This window comes from Bos mutus, chromosome 8 (genome assembly GCF_027580195.1).
Source record: "Bos mutus isolate GX-2022 chromosome 8, NWIPB_WYAK_1.1, whole genome shotgun sequence".
In the NCBI taxonomy this organism is placed as follows: domain Eukaryota; kingdom Metazoa; phylum Chordata; class Mammalia; order Artiodactyla; family Bovidae; genus Bos; species Bos mutus.
In genome coordinates, this window is record NC_091624.1 from 86,852,417 (window position 1) to 86,870,747 (window position 18,331).

Consider the following 18,331-nt stretch of genomic DNA (forward strand, 5'->3'; position numbering starts at 1 on the left):
TCACAATTTCTCTGGAAGTAGATACTTTCTGAGGTCTCCAATATGTGACTTGACACTCTGTCTGTCCAGAGACTAATACTAGTTTCAAGAGAAGCCAAGTGAAAGCAGCTCAGTCATGTCCAATTCTTTGCAACCCCATGGGCTGTATATTCTCCAGGCTAGAGTACTGGAGTGGGTAGCATTTCCCTTCTCCAGGGGATCTTCTCAACCCAGAGATCAAACCCAGTTCTCCTGCATTGCAGGATTCTTTACCAGCTGAGCCACAAGGGAAGCCCTAGGAGAAAATAATTTCTTCTTCTGGTTAGCCTGAAACCCTCACAGTTCTTCAAAATAGAGACACCCGAGTTCCTTCTCACTAAGAGATCTGTTCCCTCTCCTCTTTCTTGTTTTTTCCTTTCTTTCTTTCTTTACACTTGTCCTTTGTGTTTTCTTGGTTTATCAAAAGTTCCAGACGCTGCTCCTCAGTGTTTTCTCCCTGTATCATACCAGGGATCATGTTGATAGCTAGCATGTATTCAGACCTCATGTTGCACAAACAGCTTTGCAAGCATTACTGCTTTCAGCAACCATAGAAGTAGAAAACGAAGGTCCACAGAGACTAAATAACTCTCCCGAGGCTACTCAGCTATTGAGAGATGGAGTGTGAACACCTGCCATGTAGGCACCACTTCTCACACCCATGCCCCCTGGAGGCATCAGGATTTATCACATTCTTTTGCTGCTGCTCAGTCTTCCTGAGTGTGTCTTCCCGGGTCACTCAGTGGTAAAGAACCAACCTGCCAATGCAGGAACCGCAGGAGACAGGGGTTTGATCCCTGGGCTGGGAATATCCCCTGGAGGAGGAAATAACATCTCACACGACTGAAGCGACTTAGCAGCAGCGGCAGCCAGCATTCTTGCCTGGAGAATCCCATGGACAAAGGAGCCTGGCGGGCTACAGTCCATGGGGTTCCAAAGAGAACCCCATGCATGAGTGATAAAACATGCATGCCCTCCTGGATGTAACCCAGAATCTCTATCTGAGCAGTGCTCCAGGAGGATTCTGCCATACGCTAAGCACCATCACCTCAAACCTATTTGCCATTTTTACATCCTTCCCAGAGCTCTTGTGTTGTCTCCAAACCTACCTCCTGCAGTCCTGTTTTTTTTATTGCCCAGGTTCCCAACCACCTTTAACAAGTCTTCTCATTCTCCTTGCAAATGAATACACAGGCACACTTCCTGGGATAGATTGCCTCTTACTCAACAGTGAGAATCTGAAGGGTTCAAAGTACAATTCATTATTTCCTCTTCATTTTTCAATTTTTATTTTTTTATTGAAGTATAATTGCCTTACAATGTTTTGGGTGTACCACAGATTGATTCAGATATATATATGTGTGTGTGTGTGTGTTCTTTTTCAGACTTTTCCACTATAAGTTATTACAAGATATTGAATGTAGTTCCCCGCACTAAACAGTAGATCCTTGTTATTTTTGGTGGCTAAGGATCGTAGAGAACCATTTTCAAATGCCATTTGTGACTCACCACTTTAGAAGAGGGGAAAGAAGATCAAACACAGAATAATTAGCATGTGTGCTTATTGGGCACTTTTTTCTATTTGCCTGCTTAACAAACCAAACCATAAGTATATGATGGCTAAAACAGATTTTTTTTTCTCACTCACCTAACATCTAAAACAAATTATTTCACAAGAGGCTTTTTGTGGTTTGGGTCAAGAAATGGCACAGTTGACTTCTGCTCACATTTCATCTGCTAGAAACCAGCACCTTGTCCACATCTCACTGCAGAGAGGCTGACAAATGACCTAACTGTGTGCCCAGGAAGGAAAAGAAAAGGATTTGGTTGATAATAGATCTGTCTCTGCCATCGTGCTATTGAAAACAAAGTTGCTGTTAGCAGAGACCTGGACTTCGGACCTGAGAAAAAGTTGCTTTCAATGTTCTCTGTACTTGGCTGCACTCAAACAAGAAACCTTCATCTCCTCTGGCTCCTCTCTCCATCACCTTTACACTGGGCCAAAGATATTTTTCAAGCACATATATTCAGATTTTTTCCCACTGGATTTTGATTTTACCCAGAGTCACACATGAGGGAAAGAGGCGTGAGCCAGAGCCCAGACTATGCACAGGAATGTATTAACAGTTCCAAGCATTTGCTCCCAGGGCTGCTCATCCATCCCTGCCTGTCTCTCCAGCTGCCGGTCCTCCCAGGTCAGGACAGTGCCTGTTTGGTCAAACGCCTCTACTGTGAAGGCGGCCCAAGGTGGCACTCCCCCACATCACTGGATATTGATAGGCGAGTGTTAGCTAACGCAGGTTCACCCTTGTGCCAGGGCTGCCCTTGCTTACCACTGAGGCTCTGGACCCCCTGTTCCATCTCATTTCTACAGGAGCCATGATCCAAAAGCTAAGCGGTTTCATGAGGTCTACAGGCAATGATTCTTTTAATGCTTCTATTTCTGACTCTTGAAGAGGCTTGCTTCCTTATATCGGTTGTGATAAATTGAAATGCTTGCCTTTGTTTCTATTTCCTTGTTCTTCTTATATTTATATATATGACCAGTTTGCAGATTCAGTGAAAGAGTGATCTGTAAACCCTGACAGTTTCCAAAAATCAATACACATGTAATCTGCTAGCTGACGCTGACCCGCAGAGATGACCGGACTACAGATGAATGTGGTTCTGACAGTGAGGCTCCACCCACACTGCAGAGGTTCCATGACTACAGCTCAGTCTCCTTTTTTTTTTTAGTTTAGGTTAATGTTTTGTTTATTGGAAGGAAAGCATTGGTCCTTGTCCTGTCCATGCCTCCTGTCACTTCTCTGGATCTGGCCAGAGACATTGGTGGCTGCCCCCTCCCTCAGGTGGCCCCATCAGCTCCGACAGTCAGGGCGTGTGCCCCATGCTATGGGAACAGAGAGTTCTAGCCCAGGGTCTGCTCAGGTATATCTATACCAGCTCCCGGAATCAGTCTCTTTTTTGTTTTGTTTTGTTTTGCTCGTTGTAAAAGTCTTTTTGGTCAGACCTTTTTTAACATTGTCTTAGTACAAATATATAATTTATCATGTCACTCCCTCTTTGCATCTCTCTTCTTTTTCTTCTAATTAACTTCCATAATTAAAGTAATACTCGCTGATGGGATTGTAATCAAGCACAAACACAGGCATGGCCTTTCTCAGCAGTACTCACCTCACTAGGTGTCTATCTAGGTGATAGAAAGTGGACTTGAATTATTTTTCCTTTGTTTTTTTTTTATATTTTTATTGAAATATAGTTGATTTACAATGTTGTATTAGTTTCAGGTATACAGCAAAGTGAATCAGTGTTACATGTATGTGTGGGCGTGTGCCTGTTACCTACTCATTTCCCTCCCTATCTCCCCTTTGGTATCCTTAACTTGATTACAAGACCTGTGAGTCTATTTCTATTTTGTAAATACATCCATTTTTTTTAGATTCCACATAGAAGTTATATGATGTTCGTCTTTCTCTGACTTACACCACTTAATATAATGATCTCTAGGCCCACCCATGTTGCTGCAAATGCCATTTTCCTTTTTCATGGCCAAGTAATATTCCATTGTAATATGTACCACATCCTCTTTTTCTGTGCCTGTGTTGAGAGACACTTAGGTTGCTTCCATGCCTTGGCTATTGTAAATAGTGCTGCAGTGAACATTGGGGTGCATGTTTTCAACCTGAAATTTTCTAATATTGAACTAGTGGGCTTTCAAAAAAACCTCAGCTCTCACCAGGATTCAAGAAAAAGTAACACAGTGTAATTCATTAATGAACAAACCTGGCTACATGTCAGAATTGCCTCAGAATTTGTTCAAAATAGAAACTAGAGCTTCCATCCCACCACCTGAGTGTCAGGTTTAGGAGATCTAACTGTATGACTCAATAATATGTACAAGCTTTTCTAATAGATGTAGGAGGGTCAATTGATTAAGAAGAATCATGTTCAATATAAACTTCTATTAATTGTAGACACTTTGGTAACTCTGTGCTTTTTCTAATAGATGTAAGAGGGTCAATGATTAAGAAGAATCATGTTCAATATAAACTTGTATTAATTGTAGATGCTTTGGTAACTCTGTGCTTTTTCTAATAGATGTAAGAGGGTCAATGATTAAGAAGAATCATGTTCAATATAAACTTCTGTTAACTGTAAATGCTTCAGTAACTCTGTGCTTTGTCTTCATAATGAAGGTAATAACACCTAAGTAGCTTGTGCTAACAAAAGTGCCTCTCGTGACAGGATGCACAGTTGTTACTTTCAGCAAAAGCTCAGTGTAATTAATTAACGGCTGGATTTAATTCAGTGACATTTGAATTTTATAGCTATACACTTGCAGCTATAAAACTACTTTTATTATTAAAATTCCTGTAGGAAAAATAACTTGGTAATTGTGAGTCTGAAACTCTCTGGTCCCTAACCTGATTTTCCCCATTGGCAAAGTTGTTTTTATTACATAGTGAGGCAGCTATTTTATATATAGCAGGACAGATTATGTTTTAACAAGTGTCCTGGGGGTTCTGAGGCAGCCAGTCCACAGACAAGGATTTAGGATCTCTGGTTACAAGGACCGAACTTGAGGTCAGAGTTCTGGGATCTAGTTCAGCCCTACTCTTTGCTTGCTTTCTGCCCTTGGGCAAACCCTGGGGCTTTCCTGAGCCTAAGTTCCTTGCATGCATGAGTGCTAAGTTGCTTCAGTCGTGTCCAGTTCTTTGAGACCTTATGGACTGTAGCTTGCCAGGCTCCTCTAGCCATGGAATTCTCCAGGCAAGAGAACTAGAGTTGGTTGCCATGCCTTCCTCCAGGGGATCTTCCCAACCCAGGGATCGAACTCGTGTTTCATGTCCCCTGCGTTGGCAAGCGGGTTCTTTACCACTAGCACCACCTGGGAAGCCCTTATCTATATAAAAGATGGAAATCCTTTCCCTGCCTCTCAGGGTTATTATGACAACAAAAACAAATTCAGATAATGTGCACAGTATACTATATGTACATATATATTCATTTACTAGATATTTATAAAGGACCTACTATGTGCCAGGACTAAGTGGTAGGAATAAAGAAGAGAACAAGAGGGATGTGATCCCTGATTTTAGGGACGTTACCTGATGAGGAGTGGGAGGCAGAGAACACACAAGTAAGATAATTTTGGGTAGTTCTAGTGCTTAGGAAGAAAGTAAAATTGGCAGCGAGCTATGTAATGATAGGCAGGAGAGTGGTGGCTGCATGCTTTAGATGGCGTGGTTGGAGCCCCCAGTAGGAGATGACATTTGTGTGGAAACATGAATGACCAGAAGATAACTGTGCAGAAGTCTTCAGGTGGAGGATGTCCGGGAAAGGGAACAGCTGGGACAAATGTGCTGATGTTCCGGAGGAAGGGACGGAAGGCCAGTGTTGCCAGAGCCACAGCAATCCATGGGGAGTGTGACCTCAGTGAGATAAGGAGCCAGGATGTAGGCAGCTGGCCTGAACACCTAGAGGATGGTTGGTCATGAAGCTTGAAGTTTTGTTCTAACTACACTGAAAAAGTACTAGATAATCTAAGCAGAGGCATTGTATGATCTGATTCATGTTTTAGAAAGATCACACTCAGTTCAATTCAATCACTTAGTTGTGTCCGACTCTTTGCGACCCCATGAACCACAGCACGCCAGGCCTGTCTGTCCATCACCAACTTCCAGGGTTTACCCAAACCCATGTCCATTGAGTCGGTGATGCCATCCAACTATCTCGTCTTCTGTCATCCCCTTCTCCTCCTGCCCTCAATCTTTCCAGCATCAGAGTCTTTTCAAATGAGTCAGCTTTTCACATCAGGTGGCCAAAGGATTGGAGTTCCAGCTTCAACATCAGTCCTTCCAATGAGCCCAGGACTGATCTCCTTTAGGATGGACTGGTTGGATCTCCTTGCAGTCCAACGGACTCTCAAGAGTCTTCTCCAACACTACAGTTTAAAAGCATCAATTCTTCGGCGCTCAGCCTTCTTCAGAGTCCAACTCTCACATCCATACATGACCACAGGAAAAACCATAGCCTTGACTAGACGAACCTTTGTTGGCGAAGTAATGTCTCTGCTTTTGAATATGCTATCCAGGTTGGTCATAACTTTCCTTCTAAGGAGTAAGCAAGCATCTTTTAATTTCATGGCTGCAGTCACCATCTGTAGTGATTTTGGAGCCCAGAAAAATAAAGTCTGACACTGTTTCCACTGTTTCCCCATCTATTTCCCATGAAGTGGTGGGACCGGATGCCATGATCTTTGTTTTCTGAATGTTGAGCTTTAAGCCAACTTTTTCTCTGCATATAAGTTAAATAGACAGGATGACAATATACAGCCTTGACGTACTCCTTTTCCTATTTGGAACCAGTCTGTTGACCCATGTCCAGTTCTAACTATTGCTTCCTGACCTGCATACAGATTTCTCAAGAGGCAGGTCAAGTGGTCTGGTATGCCCATCTCTTTCAGAATTTTCCACAGTTTATTGTGATCCACACAGTCAAAGGCTTTGGCATAGTCAGTAAAGCAGAAATAGATATTTTTCTGGAACTCTCTTGCTTTTTCGATGATCCAGCGGATGTTGGCAATTTGATCTCTGGTTCCTCTGCCTTATTCTAAATCCAGCTTGAACATCCGGAGAATTTTGAGCATTACTTTACTAGCGTGTGAGATGAGTGCAATTGTGCGGTAGTTTGAGCATTCTTTGGCATTGCCTTTCTTTGGAATTAGAAAGAAAACTGACCTTTTCCAGTCCCCTGGCCACTGCTGAGTTTTCCAAATTTGCTGGCATACTGAGTGCAGCACTTTCACACCATCATCTTTTAGGATTTGAAATAGTTCAACCGGAATTCTATCACCTCCACTAGCTTTGTTCATAGTGATGCTTTCTAAGGCCCACTTGACTTCATATTCCAGGATGTCTGGCTCTAGGTGAGTGATCACACCATCATGATTGGGTCATAAAGTTCATTTTTATATAGTTCTTCTGTGTATTCTTGGCACCTCTTAATATCTTCTGCTTCTGTTAGGTCCATACCATTTCTGTCCTTTATTGAGCCCATCTTTGCATGAAATGTTCCCTTGGTATCTCTAATTTTCTTGAAGAGATCTGTAGTCTTTCCCATTCTGTTGTTTTCCTCTGTTTCTTTGCACTGTTTGCTGCGGAAGGCTTTCTTATCTCTCCTTGCTGTTCTTTGAAACTCTGTATTCAAATGGGTATGTCTTTCCTTTTCTCCTTTGCTTTTCACTTCTCTTCTTTTCACAGCTACTTTTAAGTCCTCCTCAGACAGCCATTTTGCTTTTTTGCATTTCTTTTTCTTAGGGATGGTCTTGATCCCTGTCTCCTGTGCAGTGTCATGAACCTCTGTCCATAGTTCATCAGGCACTCTATCACGTCTAGTCCCTTAAATCTAACTCTCACTTCCACTGTATAATCATAAGGGATTTGATTTAGGTCATACCTGAATGGTCTAGTGGTTTTCCCTACTTTCTTCAATTTAAGCCTGAATTTGGCAATAAGGAGTTCATGATCTGAGCCACAGTCAGCTCCCGGTCTTGTTTTTGCTGACTGTATAGAGCTTCTCCATCTTTGGCTGCAAATACTATAATCAGTCTGATTTCGGTGTTGGCCATCTGGTGATGTCAATGTGTACAGTCTTCTCTTGTGTTGTTGGAAGAGGGTGTTTGCTATGACCAGTGCATTCTTTTCACAAAACTCTATCAGCCTTTGCCCTGCTTCATTCTGTATTTCAAGGCCAAATTTGCCTGTTACTCCAGGTGTTTCTTGACTTCCTACTTTTGCATTCCAGTCCCCTATAATGAAAAGGACATCTTTTCTGGGTGTTAGTTTTAAAAGGTCTTGTAGGTCTTTATAGAACCATTCAACTTCAGCTTCTTCAGCGTTCCTGGTCGGGGCATAGACTTGGATTACCATGATATTGAATGGTTTGCCTTGGAAACAGATCATTCTGTCGCTTTTGAGATTGTGTCCAAGTACTGCATTTCAGACTGTTTTGTTGACTATGGTGGCTACTCCATTTCTTCTAAGGGATTCTTGCCCACAGTAGTAGTTATAATGGTCATCTGCATTAAATTCACCCATTCCAGTTCATTTTAGTTCACTAATTCCTAAAATGTCAACATTCACTCTTGCCATCTCCTGTTTGACCATTTCCAATTTGCCTTGATTCACGGACCTAACATTCCAGGTTCCTATGCAATATTGTTCTTTACAGCATCGGACCTTGCTTCTATCACCAGTCACATCCACAACTGGGTGGTATTTCTGCTTTGGATCCGTCTCTTCATTGTTTCTGGAGTTATTTCTCCACTGATCTCTAGTAGCATATCGGGCACCTGCCGACCTGGGGAGTTCATCTTTCGGTGTCCTATCTTTTTGCCTTTCATACTGTTCATGGGGTTCTCAGGTAAGAATACTGAAGTGGTTTGCCATTGCCTTCTCCAGTGAACCACATTTTGTCCAAACTCTCCACCATGACCCATCCATCTTGGGTGGCCCTACACGGCATGGCTGTTTCATTGAGTTAGACAAGATTGTGGTCCATGTGATTAGAATGGTTAGTTTTCTGTGATTCTGTGTTAGTTTTCTGAAGATCACCCTGGCTGTCACCAGAAGAGACTATTAGTGAAGGGGCACTCAGAGCAAGGAAACCAGTCCGGCTGACTGACCAGACTGACTGGTAGAGTGGTCCAGCTAGGGAACATGGCAACATCAGATTATAGCAACGAAGGGGCTGGTGAGATTCAAGGTATTTTTGATGTTAGAGCCAGGAGCCTTTTAGTGTCAGGAAGTAAAGTCAATAGGCCCATATTAATTCAGTGTCATTCCCACTGCATTCTCTCATTATCAGCGTGCATTAATTAGTCTCAACATTAAGTATGAAATCACTCATCTTCACATCAGGTCATATATAATCTCAAACATATTGAATACCGGTTAAATAAGGGGGAAAGCGCATACATAATCTCAAACACATTGAATATAGGTGAAATAAGGGAAAAGGTGCCTAAACAATCAGAACAGGGAGAGCCTGTGCGTATATTCAGAGGTGAACTTCTCAGAACATTCTCCAGTTTCTGTCTTTCGACATAATTCCTAAAAGCTAATAGTCTATGCCTAGAAGGCAATTAAAAGGAAGAGGAGAAGAAAGAGGAATGGCTTCTGATACGAGGCCATGCGGCAGCGTACACAGGAAGGAAAGGTAAATAGCTGATGAAGAAAGTACAACATATGAAAATCAGGTGTGAGACTCTGAAGGGCATTGGAGAATGATGGTTGTCTTCACAGTTAATGGAGGCGCAGAGGAATGAATGCCATTGTAGATCATCTCGCCTACAAAATGGATGAAAGAAAATTAAATCCATTTGACTTACAAAAAGTTAAACTTTGAGTATATGAAAATGATCTCACGTAGACCCTTATTTCCCCAAGGTGCTCAATAAATGTATCTTTTCATTGTATTTAATGGTCATATACATGAAGTGCTATATTTTTAGCCCCACCTGATAAAGGCCTATTAAAGTATAATGTATGCAGAACTGCTATGTCTGGGAAGATGGCATAGATAGATTTTCCCCTATTCTTCCTGGTAAATGCAAGTAAAATCCAGACATTCTATATAAAATGTAAGAAGACTGAGAGTGGAGAGGAGAAAGCAGCCTGGCTAGGGTCTCTGGGTGCTGAGGAAGGACACAAGTGTGACTTCACTGGGCTTGGGGTGGGGCTTGTTTGTTTGTACCAGAAATCTCCAACTTGGAGCTGAAGAAGGTGGCTGTCAGGAAATAGAAACAGAATCAAAAGTCCCCACTAAAGCTTGCTCCCTCTACCCAAAAGACCAGGAAAGGGACAGCCTAGCAGGGCAGTGAACTCTTAGAAAATGCTGCTCTGTTTCAAAGCCTGAATTGAAAGATTGGACTCCTCATCAGACTGGAATGCGGTTCCCCAAGACCCCTGGACAGAGAAGATGGATTTAATCCCCACAGGGGTGCAATGTGGAGATCACATGGGGACCTGGGGCTTCTCTCCTCACCCTGCAGTGCCCCTCTTCCCTCTGGGGTGGTGGTAGAGGAAGCCTCCTGGAGAGTTAGGACTTCCCACAGCAGAGTCGGTGGGGAGCCAGAAGCTCTGCCCAGGCCCAGCAGTTAAGAGGAGCCCCACATAGGTCACAGAGGAGGTCAAGAGGAGAACGTGGACTTCTGCCCCCACTGGAGAGTAACCAGGTGGCACCTCCCTCTCCCCGACCTGAGTGGTTTCAGAGAACAGCAGCTGAAACAGATTTTAATAAGGTCCAAAGTTGCAGAGCATGATATGAAAATGTCCAGATTCCAAATGAAAAATCACTCATCATACTGAAATCCCACTTTTATCAACACTTTTTATTCAACATAGTGATAGAAGTTCTATCTAATGAAATAATCTGAGAAAAGGAAATAAAAGGCATATACATCAAAGGGAAGGAATAAACCTGTTTGCAGAGAAATGATTGCCTTCTAAGAAAATACCAGGGATTGTAAAAAGAAAAAGTTATAGAACTAACATATGAGTTTAGTAAGGTTACACGCTGTATAAAACTCAACTGTTTCTATATACCAGCAATGAACATGTGAATACTGAAATTAAAAATACAATATCATTTACCATCCCTTGAAAAAAGAATAATTGGGTATAAATCTAATAAATACAAGACTTGTATACTAGAAACTACAAAACTCTGATGAAAGAAAGGAGATATAAATAAATCGACACACAATGTTCATGGGTTGGAAGACTCAACACAGTAAAGATGTCAGTTATCTCTAAAATGATATATGTTTGTATATTTCCTATCAAAATCACAGCAAAATTTTATAGTTGTAGATAATATTATTCTAAGATGTATGTGGAAAGGCAAAGAAACTAGAATAGCAAAGAAGAATAAAGTGGGAAGAATCAGACTCAAGAATCAATTTCAAGATAATTATATAATTACAGTAATTAAGACTGTGTGGTATTGGTATCTTGAAATTGATTGGAACAGAAGGAGAATGAAGAACAGAACTAGAACCACAAAAATATACCCAGATGATTTTGACAAACATGCAAAAGCAGTTCAGTGGAAGAAAGATAACCTGTTCAATTAATGGTCGTGGAACAATTGTGTATCCATAGGCAAAAAAACAAACTTCAGCCTAAATCTCACACCTTATACAAAAATTAACAGAATATATCACAGACCTTGCATGTATGTGTATGGCTGAGTCCCTTTGCTGTCCACCTGAAACTATCACAACATTGCTAATTGACTATACTCCAACATAAAAGTAAAAGTTCAAAAATAAAACTAAAGGTAAAAATCAAATGCTAACAAGAATGCAGAAAACCACATCACTTACATATTACTGGTGGAAATGTGAAATGATACAGCCACGTGGGGAAACAGTTCAGCAGTTCCTTAAAAATCTAAACATGTAACCACCATGTGACCTAGCATTTACTCTCCTGGGCATTTTTCCCAGAGGAAATGAAGACAAATGTTCACACAAAAACTTGGAGAGGAATGTTTTTATATGCTTATTGGAATAGCCAGAAAGGTGGACACAACCAACGTGTCCTTCAGTAAGTAAATGGCTGAACATACTTGGTACATCCATACCATGGAATACTACTCAGCAGTATAAGGGAACAAACTGCTGATACATGCCACCATGCTATGTCAGACCTGGAAGAATCTCCAGAGAGTCACTCTGAGTGAAAAAAAGCCAATCAAAAAAAGTTACATACGGTATGATTCCATTTATATAACATTCTTGAAATGACAAAAGTATAAGAAATAGAGAACAGGGTAATGGTTGCCAAAGGATTAAGGCAGGGCCAGGATCAATGTGAGGGATCCTTGTAGTGCTGGAAATATAGTGTCAATGTCCTAGTCATGATATCGTAAGATACCAGTAAGATACTGCCATTGGCAGAAACTGGGTAAAGAGTACACTGTATTGCTCTATGTTATTTCTTATAACTGAATGTGAATCTGCAACTATCTCAAAATAAAAATTTAATTCCATTAAAATGGAATCTATTAAACCTTGTTAGTTTAATGATAAGATGTACAAATCATACCAACTGTTGCCTTGCTCTGGCCTCAGATGCTTCAATCCTTATTCTTTTCTGACAGTTCTGTGGTAGCTAGATAAGCAGATGGGTAGATGGTTTTTATAGTTACAGTTAGAAAAGGAAAACAAAGGTCAGTGAAAAAATATGGGTCTATCCCTTGTTCATTGTCAATCATGTTTCAAGGGAGTGCCCAAAGCCCTCCATCTAATAAAATGTCACATTCCGTCTCACCCTCAGGAAAGCCACTAGTGAAAACATCCCGAGAGATGGTGATCAACACGGAGGAGCCTGCAATCACAGTTGATGTAGGAAGCACCGTCAAAACGGTGCAAGGCGTGAATGTGACTATTAACTGCCAAGCTGCAGGTAAGAAATGCATCCATTTGTTAATTCGTTTGCTCAGATATTAATGGAGCCCTGTGCTAGGTTGGGGGCTGAAAGGATAGTACAAATTCTGCTCTCAGGGAATTGGGGCTACTAGGGAAAGTCAAGCACACTCAGTCACTCTGAAAGTGGAAAGTGCTACTGAAGTTGATCAGAGGAAAACTGGGATAGATGAGGGAGAAGAGGTTGTTTTTATCTCCATCCCACATACTGATGGAACATGAGCATGCCAGGATGGGGACAAAGGTGTTCCAATGGACTAAAGAATATAAGAAAAACCATGTAAGTAAGGAAGCTACAGGACTTCAAGGGAAATGTGACTGCTTTGGTCTAGTGGAATCCTGGAGCTCAGAGATGGGGTGGGAAAGGGGGCTTAAACTTTAGTCACGTGGGTTGCAACTGTGCCATGGGAGACTCTGAACACTTGGATGAGGAATTCAGACAAAGCAGGTTGGAAGTGGCATTAGGGGTCATGCAGTATATAAAATAGGTTGAAGAAAAAAAAAAATACTGAGACAGAGGGGACAGTTAAGAAGCCATAGTAGTTTAGGGACTTCCCCAATGGACCACTGATTGGGAATTCGCCTTGCAGTGCAGGGGACATGGGTTTGATCCTTGGTCAGAGAACTAAGACCCCACATTTTTGTGGAGTAACTGAGCCCACATGCCACAACTGAGACATATATATATATATATATATATATATATATATATATGTATATTTGGCTGCATGTATATATATATATATATACACTATATATATATATAGTATATATATTATACAATATATAAATATATATATATATTTATATATATATAACAGAACCCACAGTAGTTTAGATGGAACAGTGGTAAAGAGTCTGCCTGCCCAACAGGAGACATGAGCTGCACCCCAGGGTGGGGAGGATCCCCTGGAGAAGGAAGTGGCAACCCACTCCAGTATTCTTGCCTTAGCGATGAACAGCAGTAGTTTGCAGCAGAGGTACTGGGGGCCTAAACTCAGGACAGTCATGGTGGAAAGCTCAGGAGTAGATGGCAGGGGTGAGACCAACCTGGAGCTTACATTCGAAGTGGGAGGGTGGTGGTGGTTTAGTGTCTGACTCTTGTAACCTCATGGGCTATAGCCCACCAGGCTCCTCTGTCCATGGGATTATCCAAAGCAAGAATACTGGAGTGGGTTACCATTTCCTGCTCCAAGGGATCTTCCAGACCCAGGGATCAGACCCAGGGATCAAACCCAGGTCTCCTACATTGCAGGCAGATTCTTCACTGCTGAGTCAGCAGGGAAGCTCCTTTCAGAAGTGTGTAGGAGTTGTTTATGAAAACAGCCAGTGCTCTTGGGCATGTGATATAAATGTTGCCCTTGGGTAGCTCTTGTAAACTCAGAGGCCTCTAGGGACCAGAAAGTCATAAAGTGGAGGAGTAGACCAGAAGAGGTGGCAGTATGCCCTTCATAAGGGCATTTACCTTCAATTCAAAAATAGAAAACACCCACAGCTCAGCTGCCAATCCTCCCTTCCTGTGAACTGCTAGCCTGTCTGCCCTAAGGGTTTTCACTGCCACGATACAAAGGGGAAATAGATGACTCCCGTGCCAGGGTGCAGTGACAGTCCCCTGATTATTGCTGTCCTCATCAGATATACCTTCCCATGGCACCCCAACCGAGGTTCCCACGTTATACCCTGTCTGAAACGAGGACAGGCATTGGCACCCCCTGTTCTGGGTGTTTCTTCATCTTAGATCTCAGCCCCAGCTTTGGAAAGTTCACCTCCACCTGTGATTTATAAGGCCAGAGAGAATCCATTTTAGAAGAAATAGAAGGAAGATCTTCATCTACAGCATGTTGTTTCCTAAGAACAGGCTTCTGGTTTTCTCTGAAATCTTCTGGTAGCTCTAGGAAGCCCAAAATATAAATCTCTCTCTGTCATAATGCATTAGCTTCTTCTTGGTAAAGCTTCCCTTGGCCTGTGCATCCAACCGCCTCAGTGAAAGCCTATAGAACTAAATCCCTTCAGGCTCTATACTCTCAATCAGGGTGTCCCATGAATGAGTTGCCCCTCTGCACACAGACTGATGGTGAAGGCCAGATCCTTTATGCAGGACCATCACTCCCCATCTGATCTCTAGGAACATGTGCCTTGAAGACAGAACACCAACTGGAGATAAGATGGGTCTCCCAATATAATGGACCATATTGGGTCTCCTCTTGAGTGTTGGGACTGGTAGGACTAAAAGAGTGGGAAGCAAAGGGCAGCAAAATCAGGACTTGAGCATCTGAAGGAGGTTGAGAAAACCAGAATTCAGGTGGAAAAGTATTTATCGCAGGAAAACTAGAAAAGTCGAAACAGCTTTGGTCAGCTCTTCTGGGCCACCCAGCGCCATGTCTCCAACTTCACCCAGAGATTCACTCTTGGTAACCTGATAGTGAAATCCTAGGTTGTAAGGTCCAGTTTTTGCCTGGCCATGCACATTACATTACTAAAAACTTAGTTGTATTCATAGGGCCCTTTGTATGAATCATACTTAAATAAAATAAATGTGTCTCTGTCATTATGCCTTTTATTAAATAAGGTTTTTATTCAACATGGGCTTCCCTTGTAGCTCAGTTGGTAAAGAATCTGTCTACAATGTGGAAGACCTGGGTTCAACCCCTGGGTTGGGAAGATCTCCTGGAGAAGGGAAAGGCTTCCTGCTCCAGTATTCTGGCCTGAAGAATTCCATGGACATGTATAGTCCATGGGGTCACAAAGAGTTGGACACGACTGAGTGACTTTTGCTTTCACTTTCACTTTTATTCAACATAGATGGGAAAGAGCCTGCTTTTGATTAAACTGTTGGTCTGTGAATTTACTGGACAAAGAAATCATTCTTGAGCTGAGTCTCCAGTCGAAATACTGACAGCTAATAATACCAAATAGCAAAAGAAACTATTTTTACTTTGATGCTACAAGTGGCTTTTATGACTCTCTTGTGACATAATTTTAATGGCTATATAATAGTATATTTTAAGAATATTACATAATTTACATAGAATAACTCATGTCCTTACATGTTTGAGTTGTTTGCAGTTTTTCATTAAATACCTTTTGCACATGTATGCTTTCAACATGTAAAATGCAGACTCACAAATTATTCCCAATCCTTAAACATAAAAACCATTAAACAACAAGTATGATGAGGCTTTTTCTTGAAAAGTGATTCGGTCTCTTATACCACTCCCATACTTGTTCTCTATTGGAGAAGAATTCAGAAAACAGAATGCAAGATAAGAGGTCAGAGGAGGAGGACGAGTTTCGGTCACTGGGAATAGGATGTGCAAAGGGCCTGAGGTAGAAAGAGTATGTTGCATTTAAAGGAGTGAAATGTGGCTGGCTTGACTGTAAGATGGAGAGGCTAGAAGACAGTAGGGTGGCTTGTGGTTGGGGGGGGAGGACAGTGGGCAGGAGCTAAACCTTATGCTTTCCTAGGTTATGGTACATTTTGGAACAGGGGGAAGCTTTTGAAGACTTACTTAGGATATAAAATTGTCAGGACTAGTCATGTAGAAATAAATAGTTGAGGAGTCAATGATGGGCAGTGTAGTAGCCAGGAAAGGCTAGCCTGTGGTAACAGGTAGACCCCCAAATGTATAATGATGACTCAAACACAATAGAAGTTTATTACTTGCCTACCTAGGAGTCCAAAAAGTGGTCCTGGTCAGCTGGAGGGGAGGGGATCTGCCCCTCACAGTCCTTCAGCATACCTGGACACTGGTGGTCCTGTTATCCTGAGTACATGCCTTCCAAGGTCTCCCCAGAGGTTCTCTCTACCCTGTCAATAAGACAAGGAGAAAACAAAGTGTAGAGGATGGTTGAAATGGTTTCAAGGGTGATACTTGGCAAACTGAAACAAACTTTTTAGGCCAAGCCAGTAGCACTCATGACTGCTTCTCACATCCCTTCTTAGTCACATGGCCACTCACAGCTACCAAGGCTGTTGGGGAATGTTGCCAGGCTGAGGAGGAGGAGGTATTAGTCGTTCAGTCATGTCCGACTCTTTGTGATCCCATGTGCTGTAGCCCGCCAGGCTCCTCTGTCTGTGGGATTCTCCAGGCAAGAATATTGGAGTAGGTTGCCATTCCCTTCCCCAGGGGATCTTCCCAACCCAGGATTGAACCCAGGTCTCCTGCACTGCAAGCAGATTCCTTACCATCTGAGCTACCAGGGTAGCCCAGGCTGGGTACCCAGGAAAAAGAAGGAATATCTGTCAGCATCTGCCACAGTTAGTGTGAAGAAATGTGGAAGACTAAAAGCCTCCTTACCAGACTGCCATGGTTCTTTAGAATAATTGCTCAGATTGACATTTAAGTTACTATATTCTTCCCTTGTCTTGCACCAAGCCTTTAAAGAAACTTCTAGAACCTATCATGTCTAGGTGTGCCTTTCAGTGGATGCCCCACCTCAAGATGTTGACAAGGTGTCATGGTGCAGGCAGCCTTCCAAGTATAACAAGTGGTCTAGTTAACAAGAATATCCTATCTGGGATTTTAAAAAAAGATTATTATAGCATTACCCTACCTGGCAGCTCAGTGGAGATTAAAAGCACTAATCCTCATAATCAAATCAAGTTTCAGCCCATTATGACTACACTCATTTATTGATCCTTTCAAGCAGCAGGGAGACTACTGTGTTGTTGATAAGATATGCCGCAAAGCAGGAAAAGTAAAAGCAGGTCCTTTTACTTCCTATTTTAGACACAGATCATACCAGGGAGTCCAGAGTGTGGAGCCTATCCAACTAACTTGTCAACAGTATAGCTTTGGACTTTGCTTTTCAGTAGAGTGTATTTTTTGTCATTTTTCAAACATTTCTTTCTGTAGAATGTGCTGTCTTTTCACAACAGGTTAGGGAAAAAATCATCTTCTACAACCTGATAAGCTTCTCACCAAGAAGTGTACTAACAATGGATTCTAGAAACTTCCCTCCTAACAATAATCTTGATGTTGCAATTACAGTAGCAAGGTTAATTCCAAAGGCAGAAAGCATTTAAGGATTGACACCAGAAATAACACGCAGCAATTCAGAGCTTCTCACAGGAGGCAATCTCCTATACGGGCAGACAGTATCATGTACTTGTTAGGATGGGGTTTCATGGCATCAAATGTACTGAGTTTGGATCCCTGCCTTCCATCTGTAGGTCACTGATTGGTGGCAAAGTGGAGAGGGACTCTGTCCTCATGTAATCATTCAGGAATCCAAACGAATGTCTCTTTGGGCAGATTTCATAATCTTTTTGAGTCCCAATTTTCTCATCAGTAAAATGGGGTTAATAACAATGCTTCATGGTAACTTTGTGATTATGTATGACATGTTTATTAAATGTCTGGCTTATAGCAAATATTCAGTTAATGTTCTTTCTTCCTCTAATGTGTTTGGGATATGTATAGCTTCTGACCTCAGTGCATTCCTGATGTCTCAGTACTCTAAGCATCAGGGTTAGGCATGTATTTCTGGTAACTTTTCAAGGGACTCTACCGTGTATGAGGGCTGGTAATATTTTCTGAGGCATCATTGTCATGTCTTGAGAGAAAAAGAAAAAAGATGCCTAATTCTTTTTTTCCTGTCCCCTTGTTCCAACTTTGTAATACATCACAATCAGTCATGGCAGGGCTGGCTGTCATTCCAAAGCATCTTTTTGGTGTCGTTCTCTTTAAGGCACACAATCCCAGGCAGGAATCCTTCAAAATGTGACACCAGCAGCATTGGTAAATTATTGATGCAGGTCTGTGTTTGAATGAGTCTAAGAGAGGTTTGCTAATCTGCCTATCGCAGAATGATCCTTAT

At 42.0% G+C, this 18,331-nt stretch overlaps 1 protein-coding gene across 2 annotated transcripts in view; it reads left to right on the forward strand.

Annotated features, from left to right (window-relative positions):
* ADAMTSL1 (ADAMTS like 1) overlaps positions 1-18,331 on the forward strand; it is a 495,660-nt gene that overhangs the window by 375,189 nt on the left and 102,140 nt on the right. For both annotated transcript variants that reach the window (XM_005889557.2, XM_070375945.1), the window contains one exon: positions 12,363-12,491. In XM_005889557.2, the coding sequence (XP_005889619.2) occupies positions 12,363-12,491 (129 nt within the window). The remainder of the gene's footprint in view (positions 1-12,362; positions 12,492-18,331) is intronic.